General features: G+C 37.0%; 1 protein-coding gene across 1 annotated transcript; it reads left to right on the forward strand.

Moving 5' to 3' along the window:
* Window positions 1-409: 409 nt before the first annotated feature.
* FAM126B (family with sequence similarity 126, member B) lies at window positions 410-19,645 on the forward strand (the record flags this gene model as incomplete). Its single annotated transcript, XM_009705053.1, has 8 exons — window positions 410-589; window positions 2,605-2,685; window positions 3,335-3,450; window positions 4,221-4,316; window positions 5,600-5,716; window positions 6,412-6,499; window positions 12,061-12,220; window positions 18,451-19,645. Coding segments are annotated over 8 exons (1,443 nt in total), but the record flags the coding sequence as incomplete, so codon positions are not given.
* Window positions 19,646-26,367: the final 6,722 nt, after the last annotated feature.

The following is a 26,367-nucleotide window of genomic DNA, read 5'->3' on the forward strand; positions in this document are numbered from 1 at the left end:
GCTAATCTTTAACCTTTGTACTTTTATAAACTTTGCAACTGCACCATTAAAGTTTTATAGTGCACGTAGTTCAAGCCACATGTCTGTCACATGCCTTAAATTAGTACCTGTATACAAAAGAAATCTCATACTGACAGCCCTAGTGAATAATGTTCTCAAAGCACAAGATGGTAGTGGCTGTAGTAAGGCCACATTTCCCAATACTGCATATCGGTGTCCCGCAGGTCTGTCCTTATAGATCTTAAAAGGAATGCAGGTATCATTTTGGTTCTGCCACTTACTCACCATCAAGGAATGTAATTTTCACTGGCTGCAGTGACTATATGATATAACTCGTATATTTGCTATTTCATTCTCCCTTATTAGAGAAACCTAACAGTAATTCATTAGCCTTTTTGCCTTTCCACAGCTCCTGGAGCCTGTTTGCCACCAGCTCTTTGAACTTTATCGTAGTTCTGAAGTTCGGCTCAAGAGATTCACGCTGCAATTTTTGCCAGAGTTGATCTGGGTTTATCTGCGTCTTACTGCCAGCAGGGACAGGCAGAGTAATGGTTGCATTGAAGCATTGCTGCTTGGCATTTACAACTTGGTAAGTGAGATGAGTGGGAATGGCTGAGGAAAGCTGTGATCTGAGGTTTTGCATCACTGACCACAAAGAATAAAGTAAATTATTGGAACAACATATTTAAAATTATAATATGCTTACATGAAAGCATATTTAATCTGGAGAAAAGCATAATATAATGAAGATTTAGTAAGAATGTGTTTGAAAAAGGTTTTTTTTATTTTTTATAGTAATCTTTTGAGGACAAAGATTTGGACTAAACGGGATCATCTCACTGGCTTTCTTGAACTGTTAGATACTTGTGTTTGTAAGACAATTCAGTAGCCCTCCTTAATGTTGAAAAATACAGCTTTCTATGGAGATGACTGTCAGGCCAATATGCTTGATCAATCTTCATGTGTCACTTCCCTGTCCCATCCCATACCCTTCCCCCTGCTTACTCTGAATATGTCTTTTTAAGGATAATTTGAAGCCAAAACCACTCCGCATGCCAGCACTTAGACACGTGCATGTGTATGTTTGAGGCAGGTAGTTGTCTTGAGTGGAACTGTGATTTTTAAGAATAAGTAAAAGTAACTGTAGATGATTAAGTTTGGCTGTTGGATCTAAAAGTAGCTTTTTATATCCTTACCTTAGCCTGGAAATGTTTACTCTGGTAATGTTAGGAGACTGTTTGATAAATTTAGCAATACTGCCAAGATATGTGTTCTCTAATGGGAATTTCTGTGTTGTAGGACTTTGAAACATGTTATACTGAAACATCACCCTTCTCTCTGCTATCATAGTAGACCCCTCGTTTACATTGTGTATTAAGTTTCTACACATGATGAGACATAGAACAGTGAAACTTTGATTTTTAAAAAAAAAATTATTAAAAATTCTTGTTATGTGTCTATGGATCAGCTCTAACAACCAGAAGATCCAGTTATTTTAGATTTATTCTGGTAGAAGAAACATTGGAAACTGCTTGCTGATTTTTGGTACTGTTTGCTTTGTTGCAGCAGCATGTTTATCTTTGTCAACCATTTTCTCATACAGGTCCTTTTGCAGTTCCTTTTAAAGTCATGTTGGTGATTCATGTTTTTTAAGGACAGTACTTTTGTTCTCTCCAGATTCAGGAAGAAAGAGGCCTCAAAATGCACAGCGGCTCCCCCTATTTTTTTTTTTTAAGTTGTTAATATTTTTCGGCATATGTATTGAGACTGAAGGAGTGAAGTTATTTTCTCAATACTTAGAAAGACAAGGATATATCTTTTGTATTCTGCTAAATTCTATGAACTGTTCTCCCATTGTGGTCCTTAAAGCCTTCTGCCTGTGCTACCTTGGACTAAGTTTTCACGTAAACTGGAACGACTAGTGCTCGTTGTTTGGAAATTTGCTGTACAAAGGGAAAAGGCAGGATTTTTAGACTCCTTTTTGTTATAGTCTTATGTAATTGCTCTTAGAATATTTGCTTTAAAAACTGCTGGGTTTGCTTATCTAGTAGCCTAGCAACTATAAAATCTGACCAGTTTGAAAGCCTTTTGAGAAAACATTCTGTGTATTTCTTACTGATAGAATGCCTGAAGAAACTTTGCCAGTCCCCTTGATTTCACCTTTTCTCTGTGGTGCATTTATTATGAAGTACTGCAAGTGTCATCAGTCCTCGTCATGTGTCTATATCTTTTGGGCTTAAAATTTAACCTTGCTCCACTGTGCAATTCTATTATAAGTAAATGTTATAATGTACAGGTGGCCTAGAAAAGCTTTTTCTTTTTTGTTTTTGATGAAGTCACACTGATCAAGGGGCCAATGCTGGATTTTTTAAGTGTTGCAGACTGATTCTGTAGAGCAGTCTGATAGAGGTCTTTCCAACTTTTTTAATATGTATGTAAATTTGCTTATACTCTGCAAATGCAGAGAGACTTGTGGGTGTTAATAGTCTTACCAGATCAGGACATCTAACTTCTTATTTGTTAAATGCCTTCTAAGAGTTGAAAACGATTCCAAGACCTATCTCCTTACTTCTGTTTGAGTTTTGGTTTTGTTTTTTTGTGCAGGAAATTGCTGACAAAGATGGAAACAACAAAGTTTTATCTTTCACCATCCCTTCGTTATCTAAACCCTCAATATATCATGAGGTAAGGGAGCAGCTGTGGTAAATTAGAATTGGATCTATTAGAGGAATAAAAACTGGATCCATTTGATGCAACAGGCCATTTTAGAATCATCTTGTTGCAGTAAGTTTTCAAAGTCAGTAGCTTGCAATTAGTGTAATCAAATTCAGTAGCATTAGTAGAAGAAAAGGAACGTAAATGTTGAAAAACTTTGCTGACAATGCCCATTTTGAATGGAGGTTAGTTGTTTTGTAGTTGCAGCTGTGGTTTTTTGCCTCTTACGTGTTAGTATAAAAGTAGTGTTCCTTCTTCTAACTCCTCCTTAATACGGTTTGAACTTGGAATCGTGTTTTTCTTTCTCTACTGTTGCTGTACAAAAGGTCTATGCAATTATGACAAACTTACTATAAATGGATACGTAAGAATCAAGGTTGAAAATTGCTCTCACCTGCTCTGTCACTTATAAGTGTGGACGCTGTTTGTAGTAATGAAACTAGGTAGTGTTTTTAGATTTACTGTATTCTGGAATAATCTTCATTTTTACAGATCACGAGACAACTGTGTCTTTTGGCTTGGGTGGTTGGTTAGGAGTTTTAATGCTTTCAGTGACCCTTTACTTATGAGTTGGTTTCTTCCCCTCTCCTTCCTTCCTCTTCCCACCACCTACTTCTAGCCCTCTACTATTGGATCCATGGCTTTAACTGAAGGAGCTCTATGTCAACATGATCTCATCAGGGTAGTTTACAGTGATCTTCATCCTCAAAGAGAAACCTTCACAGCACAGAACCGGTATGTGGATGTATTCTAACATTAGAGGTGCTTCACTAGGTAGATAACAAGTCCTTAAACATTGAGACCAAATATATTGTGTTCAGTACTTTCTCAGCATTAAGTGCTTGGAAATAATTCTAGAGAACAGCCTCAGTAATTTTCAGGTATAGTATTTTTGTTTTGTTCCAACTTTCTATGTTCTTCTGCTAGTTGATTTAGAAGAGAGTAACTTCTCTGTCATTTCTGTATCTGTCAGGAATATCTTTTGGTTTATGTCTGTGAATTCAAATTTTCCTGGAAGTGTAACAAAATTCTGCTTTGGCTCTGAGGCTGTGATTACTTTTTCCACAGGAAAAATGAAATGGAGCTGAGTGGATAGACAGAACTAGGGATGAGAGAAATTGCCTGGCTGTTCTAGTGACTGCCAGCTTTACCTGTGTCTAAATCCAGCTCTGGGAAAATGGATAAAATAATTTTGAATACATTGCAGACTTGTCCAGTTCTATAATTTTGTCCAAATATTATGCCGTATGGCATTTCATGCATAGTTCCTGCATAAGCTAATGGCTTTCAGTAATAATAATTTTAAGTGTTTAATACTGAGCCTTTAATAGCCTGTTTCAAGTTGGTGAATTATAATGAAAGAGAATTTCGGGATTGGTGTGTTTACTTCTGACACTTTTCCCTGTGGGTATTTTTTGAGACTGAGTTGTACAATTTTTATGTTAAATTCTGATGAAATATTAAGAATTTAAACCATGCAAGGTTTTGCTCTTGTCTATTTTCAGGTTTGAGGTGCTGAGCTTTCTTATGCTGTGCTACAATTCTGCTATTGTCTATATGCCTGCCTCTTCTTATCAATCACTTTGTAGGATGGGTTCCAGGTGAGACACTTGCCTTTGAAATAGTCTTGCAGGGTGCATCTAGACTTCTAAATATTCATCCAGGAAAAAAAGAATGAATTTACTTGTGTTTAATAACTTAAAATATTTGACTCTTGTTCAGTCTTGCAACTTCATTGGAAATTTGAAGCTATGCTTGCGTACAGATAAAACACATGGACTATCTTACTACTGCATGGGCTTTCATTCTAGTTAAGTGACTTTCTGCTATTTGGAAAGAAAAAAAAAAAGCAATTTTTTGGGAAAAGTAGTTGAAGCTGCTCAGACTGATTTGCATTTTTTGGATTTACATCTCTTTCAGACATTTTTCAATATGGTCAGTTTAAAAATCCGTTGAGGAATACCACCAGTTTCCTCTACTTCCAAATATTAATGTCTTACTTCTGAGGATGGTTTATATGAAGTGCTGGCACAATGTTCTGGGTTTTAATGGTTTGTTTGGGTTTTTCTTTGATTTGTTGGGGTTTTCTTGTTTTGTTTTCTTCTCTTTTTCCTTCCTTTCTTTTTTTCCCTGTTAATAACATCCCACTTTCTGGAGAATTCAGTACTGTGATTTCTCAAAATCTTATACATGCCCTTTATATAACCTTCTACTTGAATAGTCTTAGAAACATCTGGTTGACAAAGATCCTTGCTTTTTGTTCTGAAAAATCTCAAATATATCTGATATTCCTATATGCCTGTTTTTACCAGCATTTTTGTCTAAAATGAGATAAATTCTCTCTCCAGCTACCCCCAACAGAACCTCTTTAAAATTTCTTTTTTATTTAACTTGTTTGCTTCAGCACAATACTGCCATGAAAGAAAAGTATTACATGCAATTCAGTTATGTAGCAAAGAAGGATAAGACTAGCTTCTGACAATATATGTTCTGTAGTAACACATACATGCAGTTAAGATTATAGCCTGTTTCCTTTTCCGTGGTTTCAGTTGGTTTCAGTTACTGAATTCTAGGGAAAGTCTCCTACTTGGTGGCTGGCAGAGAACATCTTCCTACCCTCATTCTTTAGAAGCTGGGTATGATTTGAAGAAAACAGATGGAGTTAATGCCTATATGGAAATAATGCTGGGTTATCAACAGGCTGCATCTCAAGGCACTGTGCTAAAACTGCTTTAATGGTTGGGAGAGCAACATAAGAATGTTCTATGTTATGTACTTATATTTTGAAAAATAAATTTTGAAAATTAACTAAACTCTCTGTCATGTAAAGACATTTGTAGTCTTTGTGGGGTTAACATTTTGTTACAATGGTGCTTTTTTTCAGGCTGTGCGTGAGTGGATTTCCACGGCAACATGAGAAACGCTGGAAAGAACCCTGTGGTAGAGTGGTATTAGACCCTGACTTCATGGTGCAGCTGCTCACAGGTGTCTATTATGCCATGTAAGTGGATGAGGTTTTTGTATAAGGAGAAATGTCTGGTTTTACATGAATTAAAATATAAACACTAGTTGGTTTATGATTGAAAAAAATAGTTAAACTCATAACACAAGTTTATACCTCAGTGTATTTCCCGCTACTTGCTCGCTCAGCCAACTGGTAATTTGAAAACATCTTTATCAGCATTAGAATTAGGTGATGAAGGGCCAGCAGTAGGTGCTGAAGAGAGTTAGACTTCTGGCTTCATCTTTTCCCAAGTTTACACTACGACCAGGTACCTTCTGTTCACAAGCGTAATGAGTTTGGATGCCAAGATAACCTGATGAAATGCAGACCTCTTGAATGTCAGTAGCTTCTGAGGCAGCAAAAATCCATTTCTGATGGAAATTCAGTTCTGCTAAGTAGTGTTAACCTTTACATCTTGACCCCATTTTTTTTATTCTTTAAATTTGCTTTGATTATGGCATCAACTTTGTCTTGCTTGGAGGTGACAAGGAGCAGCTTTCTTGTTATACCAACAAGATGAATAAAAAAAAAAAGCTTTGTCTATACTTTTAAGAAAGTGAAGGGGCTGGGGTGTACATACAGTTGATGAGCTTTCTACATAAGCAAAGTAGTGAAGAGCTGGATTTGGCCAGAAAAAAGACAAGTTTGAGTTCATAAGATATGAAAGATAATTATCTTTCTTTACTTTTTAGATATAACGGTCAGTGGGATCTTGGCCAGGAGGTATTGGAGGACATAATTTACAGAGCACAGCTTGAACTCTACTCACAGCCTCTGCTGGTAAGAAACAATCCATTGCAATTTATGGGCTTGGTTAAGAGGAGTATGGATGTGTTTCTGAAGTTGACTGGTAATGAAAGCATTTGTGGCCATTTACTGCACTCCCAAATGCAAGTGGTTGTTAACAGCTGCCGTTTTCAACATAGCTATTTATACCATGCTTTTTCTGCTTGAGCATTAAGCTAGGGTGTTGAGATTTCCTAGGACTCATTGATGCTGAAAGCTAGAATTTTCTAATGTGTTACAATTAGATCAAAATGTTTATGTTGTTTCGGCATAAGCTACTGATGAGTGATGCAAAGAAGCTTAACTGAATGGTTATATGTCATATGACACTGGTTGCAAAAAAGGTGTTTTCGTTGCTTCTAGACCTTCAGCGGGGCTGAGAATATGCTGTGTGGTTTAACTGATATCACAGTAGAAAAAACAACAACAAGATAGAGCTGAAAGTGAAAAGGAGTTTTATCTCCAGAGTCAATGTTGGATTTTGATCAAAGTCACACAGATCTTAATCTTTACCTTCTTTGGAGGAACAACAATAGGACTGAGTTCTGCTGATTATTTGGGGTTTTTTCAGTTTCCACTATACTTGCTGTTCTGATCATAAAAAGAGAGAAATGAAATGAGGAAAGTGGTGGAAGTAAGCTGGATGTAGGTGGATGTGATTGAGAAGGATGAGGTTGACAGAGAAATGAAGAATGGAGGGATTTAATTTTTTGTCAAATGTAGGAATGAAAATCAAAATAAGAGGGAAAATTAAGGAGAACAAAGTAAGACAGACTATTGTCCCAGTTTCTGCATCAGAATTGTGGCTGGAAGCCTTTAGTGCTCCTCTGAACTAACAGCAGTAATATTTCACTACTTTTTACATAATAGAGAAAGATGTGGATTGGGAAAAATCTTTTTATGTGCCAATCTGAGATCCCTCTCTTCTGCAATAAATTATGTAAAATTATTCTCTTGATGAATTAATATTGACTGTAAAATTTATCTGCAGGCTTTCTGACACTGTCTGCATTTTAAATGCTTGGTATCCATTGAGTTGTTATAATATTTGGTTACTTTTGGAAATGACTCATTGCTCCATCAGATTGAAAGTTTTAAATTAAATATTGAACCTGCTGAATTGGGCCACCCTGTCAAATTACTACATTTAAAAGGTGCGTAGGAGGATCTGGAACTTGATGATATGACAATTTTCAGTCCTTATTGTTCATTTTTAATCAGTTTGTCCTTAGAGATTACTTCTAATTGTAAGAATCTTCTAGAATGTCTTTGTTTTTTTCCAAAGCTACTGTTGCCTCTCTGTCCCATTGTCTGGTGTTGGTGATGTCATGACATCACCAATTTTTACCCTTTCCCCAGTTGGCAGGTTTTTCATGCATATGCATGGAGGTACATCTGTAGGGTTTTCTTCTTAATATTCTGATCATTGCCTTGCTTCCTATCTTGTTTTGCTGCAATTTTTAAAAAGCAGTTTTAAGAAACCGTCAGTTTTATAAAAAAATGACCTGCATGTCCTTGGCCTCATGCTATATATTCAAGCAATTTGACTTTTTCAGAGGTTGGAGTCCTTTCACCTTGTTGCATTCTCCAGGAGATGTGTATAATTTAGCAGCACAGTAAAACTTTGTATTTTAAACTTAAAACTACTGGCACCAAATGAAATACCGTCTCTGCAGCATCACAGATAAGTTTCAAGTTCAGCCTCTGCCTGGGATTTCATAACAGCAGCAAATTCTTTGAAGTCCATTTAATATTCAGGCAAACCCCTATGTTAGAATTATTTTTAGAGATCTGTACTCAAGCTATTTGTATAATTATGGGAATACCATCAGTCGTCACTACAATGAGAAACATTGTGATCCCTGTGTTTGGGTGTGTCTCTTGGAGAAATGATTTTGACAATATAGTAGATCCATGCTCTTATTTAAATAGGTTTATATTGCCTGTGGACTTAAACAAAAGAAAAAAGAAAAAAAAGTTGAAATAGCAGCATCAGAAAGCCATGAAATATCTCTAATGTAGAAGTGGTCGTTTTTCTCTGTTACCCAGAGACTGCACTGGAAAAGGCAGGAAGTAATGCAAGGGAAAGGCTTTTCCTGGGAGAAGAAAAGTATCTCTGTTAACCATCTAGGTATTGGTTTCATAGTCATGAAAACTGGGAGTTTCTACAGAGGGAAACTAATCACCAAGACTCAATATTACTACCAAGCTTGCCTGGACCTGGGGAGTAGCTCAGTTCCAGTCAGTCAGTCTTATCCTCTGAACACAGGAGTTCTGCACTTGTTTCAAATGGAAATCCCTGTCTTCAGTGCAGAGATGCACAGGCTTTCTCAGCCTGGTACACAAGAAGCGTGGCTCAGCAAGTCCCTGTTGTGACAGTGCCTTTATCCAGTCTATTTTTTTTGATGTACTTACTGCTTTTGTTGGATGCTCTTTTTGTTAGAGCTCCTTTCTGGTAGGCAAGAGTGGATGTCTGGCCTGAAACCAGCCCTCCTTTGTCATCGATAGCGGCAGACTTGGCTTGTCAAGTCTGAATTGTGCTGGCTGTTTGTTTTCCTGCCTGTCAGCGCTGGATTAGACAGAGTGAGCAAGTTTTTTTGCATCCCAAAGGATCGCAGTTTTGGGGTTTTTTTTCTGTCAGAGAAGGGCTGTGGCTCATTCAAACTAGTTGTTTAGATTGTTTCAAAGTTTTAGTGTTGCATTGATTTTTGTCTCCATGCGGTTATCCTCGGTCCGCAGAAGTACAATTTCTGCTATTAGAAAGGGCCAGCTGTTAAAAGGTTCAACAAGCAGAAGCGCTCTGTCACTTTTCTGGTCCTGTTGCAGGAAGCTTTTTGTTCCTAACTTTTAGATTTTAATCCTGTATAATGAGAAGGGTACCTGTTCAAAAGAGGGCACAACTCTAGCGAGTAGAAGATGGGAAGGCAAACCATTGTATACTGTTGAACTTGATCTGCTTTGGTTCTGTACAGCAGAAGTGAATTTCTGAGGTCTTTAATGTGATCAAGGGTAGGGTGAATGCAATTGGTACCATTTCAAGAGGGTGGCATGGAAAAAGGCCTATGTGTGAATAGGAGAGCAGTTCACAAACAAGTGTGGAGGCCGAGAGAATTGGCCGGCAAAGGGCAAATCAATGTTGGACAAGTGGAAGGCAGAATGATAAGGAGCATTTCTATGATGGTGCCAGTAATCTTTTGTGCTGGTTAGAAGTCAGACAGGAAGGCAGTAGAGATGATGTTTAATGGGGAGTTACAGGATCACAACAGCAGTTGGAGATCAGGATCAGCTGTATGGCAGCCATTCTAGCCCCCAAAGAAGTGAAAAGTTTTTGATTTAGTTACTAAAGCCATAGATCACAGGATATTATTTGAAACAGTTTCATTTCTTCTCATGGGTGCTAGATGGTTTGCCTGATATAACTTGTAGGAAAGTCACTTTTACTTTATTATAATGTGAATAAGCACCTTTATTTCATCAAGCTTTTATAGCATGCCATGTGCATTGATATAGTCTTTTTATCAAATATTATCTGAGATCTTCACAAGACAAATAATATAAAGTTCTGCCAATAGGGTCTGTTCCAGTGGCTTAGTAGATTTCTCATGGTTTGTATTTTTGCGAATGCTATCGAAAGATGACTTAGTTACATAGATTTGGTATATGTGGGCTTTGGGAGTTCAAGGAATTTGTTGGATGTCCCTTACATTTCCCAGGCCTCTGGCAACCTCAGGATATCAAGATAACATTAATGAGGTTTAAAAGTGCATTAATTCTGTCATTAGGTTGAGGGAAACATATGAAAATGTTGCTTACAGCATAAAACTAGGAAATGCTTGATTTTAGTAATGTGCTCAACAGTTGATGCTACTCCATCAGCTAGCCACAGGTCTTTATACAATAAACAAAATGCCTGTTCTTAGAAAAAGAACATGGTCTAAAACGAAGAAAAATATATGTATGCATTGTCAGAAAAGTGGACTATCTTTCAGAGATCCATATTCTAAAGCAGATCTGTATTTCATTTGAGTGGATAGAAGAGTCAACCTTATAGTTTTATCTGTGTCTTAAAATAGGGTTTGCATGCCTTTGCCTTGAGCTAACAAGTAGACTACATGGATTTAAGACATGCAGACCACATGTATTTAAATCAATTTGTTTCTCTTGCCATATAGTGAATTCCGGTCTCTCATGTTGCAAAATCAATTTATTTTTTTTTTGTGATACAAGAGAAAATCCATTAGGAGGCAACATAAAGTTGCTTTTCATAATGCTTCTTGGAAACTGTAGTGGAGAGAATAGCCTCCTCAAATTATGGTGGAAAATGTTGCTAGGGAAGATGTTATAGAGATTAGAAAGTTACATTTTTCCATCGTTTTATTTTAAGTCTGGATGTCTCTGATTCTCTTATTTTATCTACTGTCTTCATTAGGGAGGGAGTAAAGAGCATGTAGGAAGTCAAATGTCTGTGAAACACAGGACATCTGTGAGTGAAGTTGTGATATGAAGTTTAAAACACGTCTAATATTTTTATTGCTGGTTGGTTGTATAAAGTCAGTAAGATTTTGAAAAATCAAGGTGTGTTCAGTTTGATTTTTTTTTTAATTTTATTTTAAAGTTTTATATTACATTTTGTGTGTAGCAACTTTGTTATTGTTGAATATTGCACATGCCATAGAGACCCAGCTTGCTTTTCAAGAGCTGGTACGCAGGTTCACTTTTTGAACAATTTACTTGTAAACTAGGAAACCTTAACTGAATGTTGCTTTTTAAATTGTTTTTTAAAGTAAACCTCTAACCCCGCAAAGGCATTTTATGGGAAATTTAAAGAAGCAGGTAAAACATCAAAGTCAAAAGAAGTCACTTGTTCTCCTCAAAGCTGCGAAACAAAACTTTTGACTTTATAATAGGCTATTACAATAAAAAAATAGATCTAATAAAGATGAATGCATTTTAATTATTTGATGCTCATTGCTTAGATTGCAATTTTTTAAAAAAATCTTGCAAGTACCTGTGGTCTAGTCCCCTTGGTTAGGTTGGTTTGTTGTGTTTTTTGTTTGGTTTTTTTTGTGTGTGTTTGTTTTTTTGGGGTGGGGTGGTGGTGGTATGGGGTAGGGTGGGGTGGAAACTGGCCCTGTCTCCCCCCATGCACAAGGCCATGTACTGTTTGCATTGGCTTGGCCTATGACTTAGTTTTATGACATTCTTGTCATAAAACATCAGTGGTATTTTCCTTGTCATTTTGCAGTCTCTTTTGGATGGAGACCTTCCTGTGTGTAGGTTGTTACCTCTCTCAGTACAGGTGGCAAATATAGGATGAAATAAATTACCTCAAAAAAATGGAGAAAATTCAGCTATATTTTTGGGAATAGGTTTGTGAAGAGCTTTTCAATGTAGTTATCAACTGTGAATCTTGGGGATGGGGCCATCCAGCTGGATGGGATCTGGCATAATTAACAATTCTTAGTTGTTTGCCTTTCTGTATCCAGCAAGAGATCTAATATTGCCATTAGTGCAATCAAGGACTGTAGTGGTACAGCATTTTATTTTTATCTTAGGTTGCAAATGCCATGAAGAACTCGCTACCCTTTGATGCTCCTGATGCGTCGCAAGAAGGCCAGAAGGTACTGAAAGTGGAAGTTACTCCGACAGTGCCGAGAATTTCTCGGACTGCTATTACAACAGCTTCTATCCGTCGTCATCGCTGGAGGAGAGAAGGTGAGCTTTCTATGCCAAAAGCAAATACAGTAGTGTACTGTATTCTTCATCATCACTGTAATCTGGCTTCTGAGTCTGAATGTTTGCAGAACAGTTCATTGGGGGTTTTTTTTGTTTGTTTTCGAAAAGTGATACTCCATAACAATCTATACATCTTCAGAACACTGCACAAACATGAACATTTGGGTATTTGTTTTGGTTTTGATTTGGTGATAACCCATGAGGTAGGTGAGAAAATGGATAGGCTGGAAAATGTTCAGTAAGACTTTTTTTCCTCCGTGTAACAGCATAAAATTGTAGGGGTACAGTTTGGCTTAGAATTCCAGTTCTTTAATCCACACTAAAACTCAATTGCCTCCCATCGTAAATAACTCGGGGAATGAATGGTATTATCCAGTTATCCAGACCTTGATAGGGTTCCAGCTACCTAAAGCTACTGAGAGGAAAAAGCAGAACATCACACTCCTACCATCATATGGCCTAATTTAGAGAGGGGCCATGTCATACAATAGCTTTGGATAGCTTAGAATTAGTTGTTATTTTTCCTCAGTGAGTACTTATGTTGTATGGAAGTGTGCTTAACTGTACGAAGAAAAAAAAAATAAATGTAGTAATATTTACCTTGATATGATGACATCTTCAGTGTAGGTGTAGCAAAATGCTTGCTTTGAAATCACTTTGTCATACTTACAAAGCTTTGTTACTGCATGTATAAAACATTGATTACAAAAAGCTGCTTAAATGGCTCAAGGTAGAAAGTAGAATAACCTAAAAATAAACTGAGGGTAAAAGAGTCTGAAGACAAGGATTACATATTTTCCTGTGGGACTTTTTTTTTTCTTTTTTTTTTTTTTTTCCTTTTCTCTGTATCATGTGCAGAAGGATTTGATGACCTCTGGTCTTCGGCTGAATCGGGATATCCAGGACAACAAATATCTGTCTTCTGTTTTCAGGACTCTGGATCATGTTTGTCTTCACTGTAGTTCCCATTATATTCATTTGCTAGTCTTTGGTCTATGGTATAGCCCACCTGTCCCTTTCTGTGGATGTTCTCACAACTTTTAACTGAACATGGGTAGTGTTTTGTCTTTGTTCCGTGTCCACATAAATCTTCTATTTTCCCTCCCTGGGCTGGAATGCCAAGAAAGGAATAGAAAAGCACTGAAATGTTTTATGTTGAATCCCAGATGGCTTTGACTTCTCAAACGAGGCTGACTCAAGCATACCTGGCTCACCGATCCAACACGGCTCCTCAGACCTAGGGATCAAACGTGAGCAAGAGGGGGAGGTGCTGATACGCAGGACCCCTGAGCATGGCTTCCTGGAGCCCACCTTGGCAGCAGCCACAACAGAGGGTAGGACAGAGATGAGGAGGCAGAAGTCAGTGAGGCAGTTGCTGGAGGAGGATCCTGGCTCCCTATCCCCAAGCAGAACTTCTTTCCATTCTAGTGTGTGTTTCCGCTATCCCAGGGTGTATTAGCTTCTCTTTGCAATACACGCATCCCCTATATACCTAACATCAGGTCAGGTACTACCTTTTGTTATCACATGGGCTGGCCTGGGGCTTGCATATGTGTGGTGAAATACTGCTTGGCATGGCAAGAAAAGAAAAAAAAAAAAAAAGACAGGGGTAACACCCAAGTGCTTTGGGATTGCTTGAAAACTTTCTATTACTGAGCATGTTTAATCTAATATTCAGAAGGAAAAAAAATGCACCAGATGAACATGAATCTAGTCCTGAAAAGTAGACAGTATAGAGTATAAATGGATTTGGCTACAACTTAGTTACATTTGTGTCTTGTTAGTCTGCAGTTTTTGAATTTCCGTGAACGAAATTTCCTGTTCCTGTTAAAAGTCAAGCCTATCTAAGACAGATATACAGCTGCTGATGTTTTTATTTGCTAGTCATCCTTTAATTGAAAATTCATACACGTACAAGTTGTTTACATGAATAAGCTGGCTGCTCTAAAGACAAGTACCAATAAAGTCCTTGTGTTTTCAAGAAGAAATCAGGTTGTCACATTTCTAAAAACTTTAGAAACAATTATTGCTTTCTTTCTCAGTTGTGCTGTCCACACAAATGCTGTAGGACTTCTTATGTCTGCTCTGCAGCCAAGAATAGCAGATAGAGTAGCTGGTAAAAATTTATTTTGCTTAAGTTAATCTATTAATTTTCTTTTCTTTACTCTAGAAAAGACATGGTTTTGAGTACTGAATTTGAATCATGATTTCTCCTCAGAGATGAGAATTAATTTCTTGTAAATTTAGCTAAACATATTTTCAAGTGTTCTCCTATCTTAAGTCTTCTTTTTTATCTGAACATTTCTTTGGTATTTTCAACCTCTATAAGCATATCAGTTGATCATAAATGAGATTTATTTTCACATTTGGATATGAGCTACATAGGTTTCAGATTTGTTCTTCTGGAAACAATCTGGAGACTTTGGAAACTTAATGTAGTGTTGTCACAGAATCCTTACCCTTAATCAGAGTTGCTATCAAACAGTGATTAAGGCATCATGCTTCTGTAGAAGATAGTTGCATAAAAATGTTTAGTGCAGGTTTATAATCTGCTCCTTGGTGCATAGTGAATTTGAGCATGCTCAGTAAATGAGTCCTGTCTTCTCCTCAATTTACTTATTCAGTTGGTCTTACTCCATTTTACTAAACTTTGCATGTGCATGACCTGAAGGATATGGAGAAGTCCTCAGCTGCAGAGAACCTTCTGGGAGAGACAGGAAGTAGGAAAGAAGTTGATAAAGATGTGGCCTTCTAGTCTTAATTTGTTTTAAGACATCTATATAATTTGGCATGTTCTTCAGTAAGGCATCATTCCACATGCTTTACTTCAATGGAAGTGGGTTGAATACCCTTTACTTCTGTAACATTAGCGATATACAATTACATGCTCAGGCAAACTGAATTCTGCCAGTTGATAGCATCTGGGAGGAAGCAAAGGAATGGAGTTTGGCTTGATTATCTGTATAAAATTGTGTGTGTATATATAGTGGTCTATTATTTTGCTGATGCTGATTTCACAGAAAGTTTCAGCTGGCAAATTCCCTCTCATAAATATCATTTTGATATCAATATAATGAGAGACTGATCATATCTAGTGACTTTTCAACCTTCAGATATGGGAAAGATAAACAGAATAAAAGTCACTTAAAAAAGCTGTATAAAACCCCCTCCTCAGATCAGTGTTTTGACCCAATAAGTAGAAAAAGGCAGAAGATTTCAGGAATGACTCAGTAATGCCTTACAAGGTATTCTGCTTAGGGGTGGTAGCAGCTGTGATTATGTGCACTATTTTGGGTCAGTGGAGAATACTGTATCTACATCTACAGGATTAATTATGTACAGGCATAAATAATGAACTCTTTGGGGACAGATTTATTCTGATAAGGAACAGTGAGAGTCCTGAATGTAGTGCAATTGATGTGACTTTTGTCAGGATGCGCTGTCTCTTTCTCTTCTGACCTTACGATAGAAGAGTGCTTAGGAGGATTAGGTTTTTAGGTTTTGTTTTCTTTTTTAATTGTCTTATTGGTCTATTGAGGAAAAAAAAACACAACAACAAAACCATTTATGACTTCATCCTATTTTTCCTCCCAAACAGAGTATGTGAGGACTCAAACATTTTTTTGATTGTTTCTGAGGGAAGTTTTTAGAGAAAAAAATAACATGTATTAGTAAAAGAATATATGTTTGCTGAATTACTTCAGTCCCACTGGGAACTGCTGTAGGTATATGGATCTGACTAGACAGAAATTCTCTTGCATGTAGTCTTCTCTATCTTCTTCATTTTTGAGCACTGCTGAGCTGCTTGGGCCTCTGTATAGTTGCAGCATCCAAAAGCTTGCAACAACCCCTCTCAGTCTTGTCTTTAAATTCTGTGGATAAAATGCCACTTTTTCAGTGTGACTCTTCTGCTTCACTGTCCCTGAATAGAAATGTCTGTTTTAGCATCCTGTTACTCAACAATGTTTTAGCATAAATTTTGAAGACGACTAATGTTCTTGTAATAATAAAAAGCTCAGCAGTATTGTCTGGAAACAATACCTTCTTGCAAGTTACACATCTTTTCATTTGAATAAGAAGGGCTTGAGAGGGGACTTCAGCTGCTGCTGTTGCTGCTTGTAACCAAACACGCTTTCATCCAGCTTTGCATGATTATATCAAGAAACATAAATGTTGATTTATTGAAAAAGTGCTCTTGCTTTCAGTATGTTCCAGTTACATCATATTTTTATTAGCATCTTTGATTATGTGTGGGAAGGTTGGGGGGGAGTGGAGATGTGGTAGATTGTGAATAAAATATATCACTGTCTAATGTAAGAAAATACACTTATGTCTCAATGAGAAGGTGAAGGCCTAGTTTGAATAAATGGGATGGGCACGAGAGGGGGAAAAGATATGTATTTTAAATATGGTTACAGAAAGTTAAAGCAAGTAACACACCCTTCATTTTAATAATAGCTCTTGAAACCTGAGAAGCTTCTTTTTCTAAGGCTAAAGGCTTTACTAAGGAAAGAAGACTGCGGTGACATGAACTATATTACCTTTGCTTCTGGGAGGCTAATGAATCAAATAGAAGTATATAAAACATTGCATTGTTTTGAGAGAGACCTGAGAGTAGTCTGATTTGGAGATAGCTAAACATCTTTTGTAAATTGATACACAGTAATGGTAATTCCAAGGCAAAGTTTCCTGAAAAGAAGTAGTAAGTTTAAAACAGAATAATAAATCCTCCCTGTAAAGTTTTCTTTTTGCTTTACACTTCAGAAATGTGAAGTTGAATCAGGCTATATTCCTGCTACACAGAGGTGGCAACAACACTGAAAACTTTGTCTGTTCTGCTTGCCATAATGTAAAATATTCCTTAGTGCTCTGCTAACAATCAACATGAAAGGATGAGCTTCCACTCAAATATTAGAATCTTTTAGATCCTTGCCAGCACTTTTTCCCCATTCCACAAAAGAGAGTTAAATGTGTTTGCTTGGTGGCAAGCTCAGTTGAACAGACTGCCAAGAGAGCAGTACAGTGGCTTTAGCTGGGACAGATCATAAGCTTTGCCAATTTCTCACAAATAATCAGGCTCCACAGATTTTATAAAGAAAAGCAAAATTCTTCTAGCCTGGCTGTCTCTCTTTTTTGCATGGTTAAACTTCATGGCTTGTTCCTATTGAAACAAGATAGTATGGAGCAAAAACTGAAGGTCCATTTTCAGTTTTGAAATTTGAATGCTGTTCAATTTTCTACTGAAACAATAATTGTTCTTTTTGGGTACTTGAAGCTTAGGACTGGAATAAGATTAAAAAAAAAAAAAAAAAGTAGTCTTTATGTGCAACCCTAATCATATTATAGGCCTGAAAACAAGGATTTAAGAAGGAAGATTGTCAGGCTTTTTTTTTTTTTCTTGTTGAGATTCCAGTCAAAAGCACAGTGCGTCTTCTACAACATGAAGTGTTTTAGAACTTACATTTCTCTTAATACAAGGGTTGGTTTTTTCCTTGGAAAAATCTAGATGCTGAGATAAAAGCAAATACAGTGGAAGCACCTAGATAGGATTGCTGGAAATGCAGGGAGGATTGAGCTTTGGAGGAGAGAGAACAAGGAATTAGGTTAATCTCCCAACAGAAAGTATAGTCAGATTGTTTGGAGTGCCAGCTACACACAGCACAAGCCTTCTACCTCTGTTGGAGCATTGTGGTTGCTGGCCTAGGAAGTAGCCTAATTCTGAAGCTTACCGAGCACTTGCCAGAACTTACTCTGACTGGAAGAGATCCTGAACATACTTAGATCTTGCCTCAAAATAGGATCAAATTAGTCTGAAAGGCTTGCTTCTTTTTTTTTTTTTTAATCACATATAGAAGGACAATGGGCACTAGTATCTGCACACAGAACTAAACCAAATTAACCAAATGGGGCCTAATTCTTCTTGTTTATAGACAAAGTTTGGAAGATATTCTGACTGATAAAAGTCATGTAGAGGAAAGGCAAATCAAGCTCAGGGAGTACTTATTGTTAGATTCTGTTATTCTGCTAAATATGACAGGAAGATTATTGGCTGAGAATCAGAAATTTTTGAGCAAGTGGAAACCAGGTGGAATAGCAAACGAGGCTTGTTTTGACATTCTGTGTGCATCTTTATCTTCATGTAACTTGGATGCTTACTGTGTGTTCTGATTGGTTTGGGGTTTTTTTGGTTCTTTCTGTTTTCTTAATAGATTCTGAAGGTGTAAATGGAAGACAGGAATCTGTGAACCTTAATGATGCTGATGAAGGATTTTCATCAGGAGCTTCCCTCAGCAGCCAGCCAGTTGGGACCAAACCTTTATCATCTGTATCCCAGAAGGGCAGCTTAAGGAAAACAGCAAGTGGGCGTTCTGCTAAGGATAAAGAAACCTCTTCTGCAGCAAAATCCAATGAGAGCCCTCGAGATTCAGTAGCTCGGAAGCAGTACATGCACCAATCCACTGACCTTGGTGCAGATGTAATTGAGATGACACCTACTAAGAAACACCTCAGCCTGCCTGCTGGGCAGGTGGTGCCCAAAGCCAACAGTTTGAGCCTGATCAGGACCGCCAGTGCTTCCTCCAGTAAATCGTTTGACTATGTCAATGGCAGTCAAGCAGGCTCCAGTGTTGGAGCTGGTACAGAGGGTGTTACCAATCTAGCAGCTGGCAACACCAATCGGTTTTCAACTATCAGCCTACAGGAGGACCGACTAGGCCAAGCTGGGGAAGGTAAAGATCTCCTTCCCCCGGGAGCTCCCCTAACCAAGCAGTCTCGATCTCCAAGTTTCAATATGCAGCTGATATCCCAGGTGTAACTTAGACTCCCCTTCCTTAGGACTCCCTCTTTCCCCTTAATCCCCAGGCAAGTTCATCCCTAGGCAAAACATGAACCATCGTCCCGCAGTGTGAAAATACTGACTGTTGTGATCTTGTTTGATTTGGTTTAGCTATCATACTGTATTACTGAAACAGCAATAATTCTTCCCTCACCTTCATCCTCCCCCCACCTTGTAAACATAGTTGTGAAGCAGTATATAATGTACTGTATGCCTTTTTTCATGCCTTCCTTTCTCCTTGGGTGACGTGCAATCCATCGTAGGCTGATCAGTCCCATTTCGACACTGTGAGACTGGAGACACCGGCGGAAATGGTGAATGTGATCCCTATGAGATGATGCTTTGGCTTTGTTAAGAAATAGAAACGGGTTTGTTTTCTCGGTCTACAGTACTGCAAAGACTACTGGATCATGACTTTTCTTTCTCAGAACCAGGAGTGCCTCAGAGATTCTAGTGTGACTTTGGACCTCTCTGAGTCTGTGCAATCAATTCTGGGGAGGGGATTGTCATTGCTGCTCCTGGCTGCCTACAGCACTTTTTTCATTAAAAAGAGGGTAGTTTTTCTTGCCTGCCCCGAGTCTCTCATCCCAGAAGCTTTTGATGTTCAGCAACTGAGACATGCATATTAACAGGTTGGTTTCCCTGAGAGAGAGGATTCTAAGTAGATAATGTAGGTTACAATGCACTTCTAATGGCTTTGTAGCCATATGTAATGTTACATGTCTTCCCCTCCAGGACAGGGTCATTCTGCATATAGACTAAAATTTAGACAACACCATGCTGTTAAAGCAATTCGGTTTGTAAGTGGGAGGGAAACACTACTTTCCCAGGAACTAATGGCTAGCTCTGCTCCATTTTTTTTGTTGTTCTTGTGAGATGCTGATCACTGAGTTGATAGGTGTATTCGGGTACAGAGTATTTCTCAGGCTGCTTTCTATGATATATCATGGCTGTTGGACACCCCCACCCCTCTCAGCTGCTTTCTCAGTGTCCCTGAATTCAATCATGGAGTCATTTGAAGAATCCTGCAGTCCAGGCAGACCATACTCTTTAAGGGGCTGTCTCAGGGATAGAGACCATAGTTTGCTAGAAGCACTGAAGCCTCAATGTGAAATGCTTTTCTAGAACCACCATTTGCGCAGAGGGGTACTGTCAGTCCCTTTTTTCCAGAAGGATCACACTTCGTTACCTTGGTATATAAAATCCATTGAGTTGTTTTAACTCTTATTTTAGTGGATTGGCCCTACTCTAGAAAATTCAGAACTCATGCCATTGAGCCAAGCCTTGAATGTATATGACTGGTGTATGGGCACTGACTGGTACTTATGCTAGAGAACACTGCTTAGAAGCATATTTCTGGTTACACAGGAGAACGTTTGTCATTCTCTCACCATCTCTCTCTCTTTTTGGCTTGTTAGAAAGAAAAGGGGAAAGCTCATCCTCTGTGCTTAAGTCATGTATGCTATCCTGGAAGCTTACAAACTGTAAACTCACAGGAAAGAATTATGATCTTTATGTGGACACTTTGGTTTCACTGTCACTGTGAAGGATAAACATAAGCAGTTATAAATAGCAGGCTATCTTTGAATGACAGCCTTTAAGAAATTCAGGACAATGACATGGTGTTGCATTGCTGGTAGTTGGTTTGGGTTTGGGTTTTTTTTGCTTTTGAATCTCTTTATTTCAAATAGAACTTTTTTCCAAATTTACATTAAAAGTAATTTAAATATTTGAAGGTTTTTTTGTGGTTTGATGAGTCACTTTGGTAGTCTACTCTTCATATCTTACATTCATAAAATGAATTAAACAGCATCTGGACTGATGCAGAAATTCAGTTAAAGAGTAAAGAGAATCATCAGAAAGGAAGAAAACCTTACAGCTTCTAAATTGAAGCTAATCTTTAAGAACCACCAGTCACACACAGATAGAACTAAGGCAAAGTTGAGATTAAGCTATGAGGCATTTTCCGTAAAAATGTCAAAAGCTGTATATGGTTAAACTGTTCTTTATTTTAAAGTTTTGGTAGTGGAGAGAATTGGTAAGTTGTGGCTGAAAGTACAAAGTTTATATTTTTGTAAAGATCATCACAAAGGAAATTCTGTTAAAGAGCCATCACTGTAAATTGAAAAGGACCAAATAATTTACCTAAAGAAAGAAAAGATCAGGAGTGTCAGCTAATTTTTTAAGAATTACTTCATTTTAGTATTTTAAAAAGTAGAGTTGTTTGTTAACAAGGTTCTCTACTTTCTACATTTGCCATTATAAGCATTCCTTCAGAAGTTTTAAGATACTTAAATTGGCATCAGGCCAAATTGTACAACTTTTTTTTATTTATTTATTATATTCTTATGTGTGGGGTCCCACACTATTAAACTATTTCAGGAAAGTTGAGACATTTCAGTGACTTCAGATAGGGCAGTCAAATGTACGTGCATAAATTCGAATTGGTTAAAACTTTAGTCAGACTACCTTTTAAGATATTTTTACAGTTCTCATTTTCGTGATGTGCCTTTTGCTATCGTTTCATCCATTGTATTTTGGTTTGTTCTTGTGTATATATACCTACCCCATATAAGGCTTTTTAATGAGTTCAAATTTATCCCTGTAAAAAAAAAAAATTTTTTTTGCTATGTGCTAATGTCGTATTTCTATAACTTCTCAAAATTACCCTTTTAGTGCAATGTTTCAGTTGTGGGAGCTTGTTTTGTTGTTTTTCAGACAAGTACTGTTCAACATCTGTCTTACAAAATGAGTCATCACTAATATCTACAAACCAGCTGTAATAACAGATTTTGCCAGTGCTATGTATCATGTTTGTCATTAATGCTTCTAGATGTGTCTCAAACTATGCCAAGGTGCACTAAGATCGTAGCGAAATTTTGTACACTGAAGTTCAGTACACTTCAAAGTACTGTGGCAGAAAGAAAATTAGAAGTGTCTGGGATATGGGTTGAGGGAATAATTTGCTGGCTTTCTGATTATATATGCTAAGTACTAAACAAAGTACAAATTTTCTGACACCTGTGACAAATACTTAGACTTCAATCTCTTTATGCTGAATTCACTCTGCTGTATCTTGTTTTAGAACATTCGGTACTTGACATGAGGAACTAGATTTATATTTCTGCAGTATTTCAGTGCAACTGCAGCATTATAAAGCAAGGTCAAAAAGCAGAACACTACAATTTTTCCCTGTGTATATGCACATGCATGTGCAAACATGTAATTCTTAGGTGAGGAATTGTGGGTACTATATTTTGATGTGTATATATACATTTAAGTAGGGATAAATGAATTATTCCTTGATACGATTTTTACCACATCACAGTATGCTGCCATTTTGCAACTCATTTTTGTTGGGATTGCCAACTCCAACTTGATTACCCTTTCAGGGGTTTATTGTCAGCAGCTTTTTGATTTAATGATGAGCCATTTTTTTCATCCTGCAGGCAGCAAAGTGATGAAGTAAAAATACCTGTTAAAATGAATGTTGCAAGATGACAGTTTAAATTGCTGTTTTACCCTTTCCGTTTTCTTTTGGAGACTTTGTATGTCACTGTCCATTTTAAATGCAAATTTCTTTAAATGCAGATTTCTTTGAATACCCTTTCTGATGTGAATTTGGAAAAGTTTTTTAACAGCATAATTCATTCTGTAATGCTGAACATCATGTTGCATCCAGTAAGCGTTACATCTAGTATTTGTAGTTTGCAAGTGTGTTGGTCTTAAACAAAACATTTCCAACATACTCCTGCTAGCTTTAACATAATTAAAATTATCTGCTTTAACATCAAAATAGTGAGGAAAAAAAAATTGTTTTCTGACAAAGTATTTATTTGCACTACGTATGAATACTGGAGTTTACTGGGACAGGGTTTTTTCTCACCATGTGAGGTTTACTTGTGTGTGGGTAGGTACATACATTTGTCACGTGTTGACAATCAATTGCCTCAACTGTGTGTATACTGTATGTAAATATGAAAATATTTTTCAAGATTAAGGGGAAACCTGCATCTTAATGGTGGTAAAGCTACTCTGTAGTAAGGTGACCCCAACTCTAGCCCCTTTTTGTCTCTAGATACTATGTGGTTTGTTTTACTTCTTTAATGAAGATTATTAGTGTTCTTGGAAGATTTTAGCTCCAGGGAAATTGTCCTCAATATTTAATGTATAACATGTTCAGAGAATTATATTTTGAAAAATTAATTTTGCAATAGATAATTCTATGCTATGGCTGTATTTTAACCTAAGAGTTTAAACTTGTCCTATTTTATCATGAACCAATGGCTTGCTCTCTTAAGTGTTCAGCGTTTTAACTTTGGTCACAAAACAAATTTTTGTTTATCTTGGCTTACAAATTTAAATTAATTTGAAGACTAAGTGAGAACCAAAAATAACTTTTTGAGTAAAATCATAAAAATCAAGCAGTACAGACTAGGTACTGTACTCAATCCAGGAGGAGGTGTGGAAAATATAATGGAACATGTTTGAATGAAATGTATGTACTGCACACAAAACAAAAAGATCTTTCTGATGTTAGTAAGTCTATTAATCTCATCCTTCAATTCTGCAATTCTCTCATTGCCAAAGATATTGCTACCTTGGCATGTTTAATATGGCATTAAAGCCATTATCTAGGTCTCAATTGTAACAACCATTTCCATCATAGGAATACTTTGCATCAGAAGAGTAAACATGCCGCCTCTTTATTTATTTAAATTTCTTGTTTAGGATAATTGCAGGACTAAAGTTGCAAAATATCACTCCTTTCGAAGCATGGTAAGCAAAGAAGCCAGATCCTCTGTACTTGCATTGCATTCTTGGTTTATATCAAATTGTTCATTTTTTTTTTTTTTTTCAGTATTTTTCTAGCATATGGGCCTTAATCTCTCGTAATTATTTTTAGTTGGTTTTCCCATGGGCACTCAGATAAACTTTGCTGTGGGAAGCTTTTCTGTAGGTGATTCAGGGTAACAGATGATGAGATGGGCGTTGTATTAGTGAATACGTGTATCAGTCTGTCAAAATTTGCATGTCATGACCAGCTGAAGAGCCGAAATACTCACCTGCCTCTTACACAGTGGTGGAAGACAATGGAGAGCTGTGGGCAGCTGTGTCAGTAGTTCCTGAAAACAGGCACGAAGTGGATTTTGCAAGACTGATATGTATGAGGATTTCCACGTAGTCATTATGACAGTTTGTTTAAAATAAAACAAATCTTGGAACAACATTTCTAAACATAACAGTTAGCCATTTCAGATAAACTTGCCTAGTAAGTTTGGCAAGCGTCAAGGCCTGTGACATTAAAAGTTCAGAAGCAAGCTGTAGAAGACTAAGGATACCTTACAGCTTCCAGAAATGGATTTTGTAAAAATCTGTCCCATGTTATTTGTCTGTATTTGAGATTTAATGAAAAGATTACAAATTTTGCTTCAGTTTTAAATTTATTTTTCTCTAGGCTACCCCCTCTCCTGATTTTTTTTTTCCTGTGTTCATCAGATTTTACCAAAGGTAGTATCTGAGGGACCAAATGAGTTTAAAATGGGTCCATAAATCATCCCTTCTATCATAAAGGATTACTGAGCTATTCCTATGAGGAGCTGTTGATGGGAACAGATGTATAGTAAAACTTTGTGTCTGTACGGTAAAACCTTGCCCTACATTGTAGCTTGTGCATGATGAGCAAAGTGATGAGATCAAGTTTTATTAATCAGTTACTTGTTTGTGAGCTCCCAGTGTTTTACAGTTGGTGAGATGTAAGCGATTTAGAGGGGAGTATCTTTGCATTTTGATAGAACTCTTTAAAGCAGTTTAAATTTTGACTTTTGAGAAGATGATTAATCACTCATTAAAATGTGGTATAGAATTCACACATTTTTGATTTTAGAGGGTAAAATGGTCAGGGAAGATTTCTGTTTATGAGTATCTCCTATTAAAGTGACTCTATGGTGCTTTGTCCTGGAAACTTCCTTACAAATCAGTAATGGATCCTGTGTGTTTTAAGTCCTTATCCTCCCCAGAACTGACACAAAACAGAAAAAAATAGTATGAATGAAGCAACCTTTTACCTTTTCTAAAATAAGGAGGACTTGGGAGTGACAGAAATACTGGCTATTGTCACCGTTCTTTCTGTTCAGGCAGTTAGTGTTGTGCTAGACTTTCATGTTACTAGTTTATGAAAAATGCAAGTAGTAAAAACTTTGTGGCTTCAAGTATACAGTAGATGTGAGTTAACAATCACTCAGAATAAACCAACCTGACAAAGTATTAATAGATTCCTAGTACTGGGGTGTGTCTGTGTGTTTTTGTGTGTTTTTGTGTGCTAGTGTTCAACGATTACTTTGAAACAAGACTTCTTACTGTTTTCTTGCAGATAGTGAATACTTTTGGGATGGCTGTTACTAGCTGGTTATTTATGGAAAAATACCATATGATTAAATAAAATTGAGTCATTTAACATTTTTTCCATATCGAAGATTCCAGGAAAAAGCTAATAATGATTTTTAATAATTAAATCAGATACTCTTAATACATTTTAGATTTACTATAGTAGCTTTTATTTGCTATTTAAAAAAAAAAAAAAAACTACTAAATTGAGGTGCCCCATGCTGCATTTTTTAAATTTGTAATTTCTGTACTTTACAGTGAATCTTTTGATCTGTTTTCGTCCTTGTAAGAATACAGGATATGCTATCAATTTTACTAACAAAAAGAAACATTCTGCAAGGGTTAAAAGATTATTTTCTTACTTTTTTCTGTCATACCAGGTTTGTTTCTCTGAACTAAGATTTCTTGAGGATTTTTACTACTTTAGCATTATGTAATCTTATCTCTGTCATAGAAGGAGCATAAGCAGCAAGTAGCCCACTTCTTGTGGACAGACAGGCTAGGCAAAAGGACATGGATTGGTGGTGTGAGCCCCTCTTCACCGGGATAGCCCTGCGTGCTGGTATGAATCCCAGACGTTCAAGATTCAGTACTGGTGAAGGACTAAACCAAACGGGTTTTTAATAACCGCAACCTCTGCTGTATGATGTCCTTTAACCTGGGACCAGGGAAAATCTTCATTCTTAGACCTGAAGATGGCACGTATTGAAGATCATGTTATTGGTGCATGTAAGCCATTACCTTAACTGTCTTACTGAGCTGGTTAATGCTGTTGACTGTTGTTGAAATGTGAAATGTAGTTACTATCGACTTTGTATATATCGCAGAGATGAAATATAATTATTTTAAATCATTGTAAATAGAGATGTATAAAACTCAAAACATCTGCAATGCAGAAAAAAAT

This window comes from Cariama cristata, unplaced genomic scaffold, assembly GCF_000690535.1.
Source record: "Cariama cristata isolate BGI_N322 unplaced genomic scaffold, ASM69053v1 scaffold43727, whole genome shotgun sequence".
Classification (NCBI taxonomy): domain Eukaryota; kingdom Metazoa; phylum Chordata; class Aves; order Cariamiformes; family Cariamidae; genus Cariama; species Cariama cristata.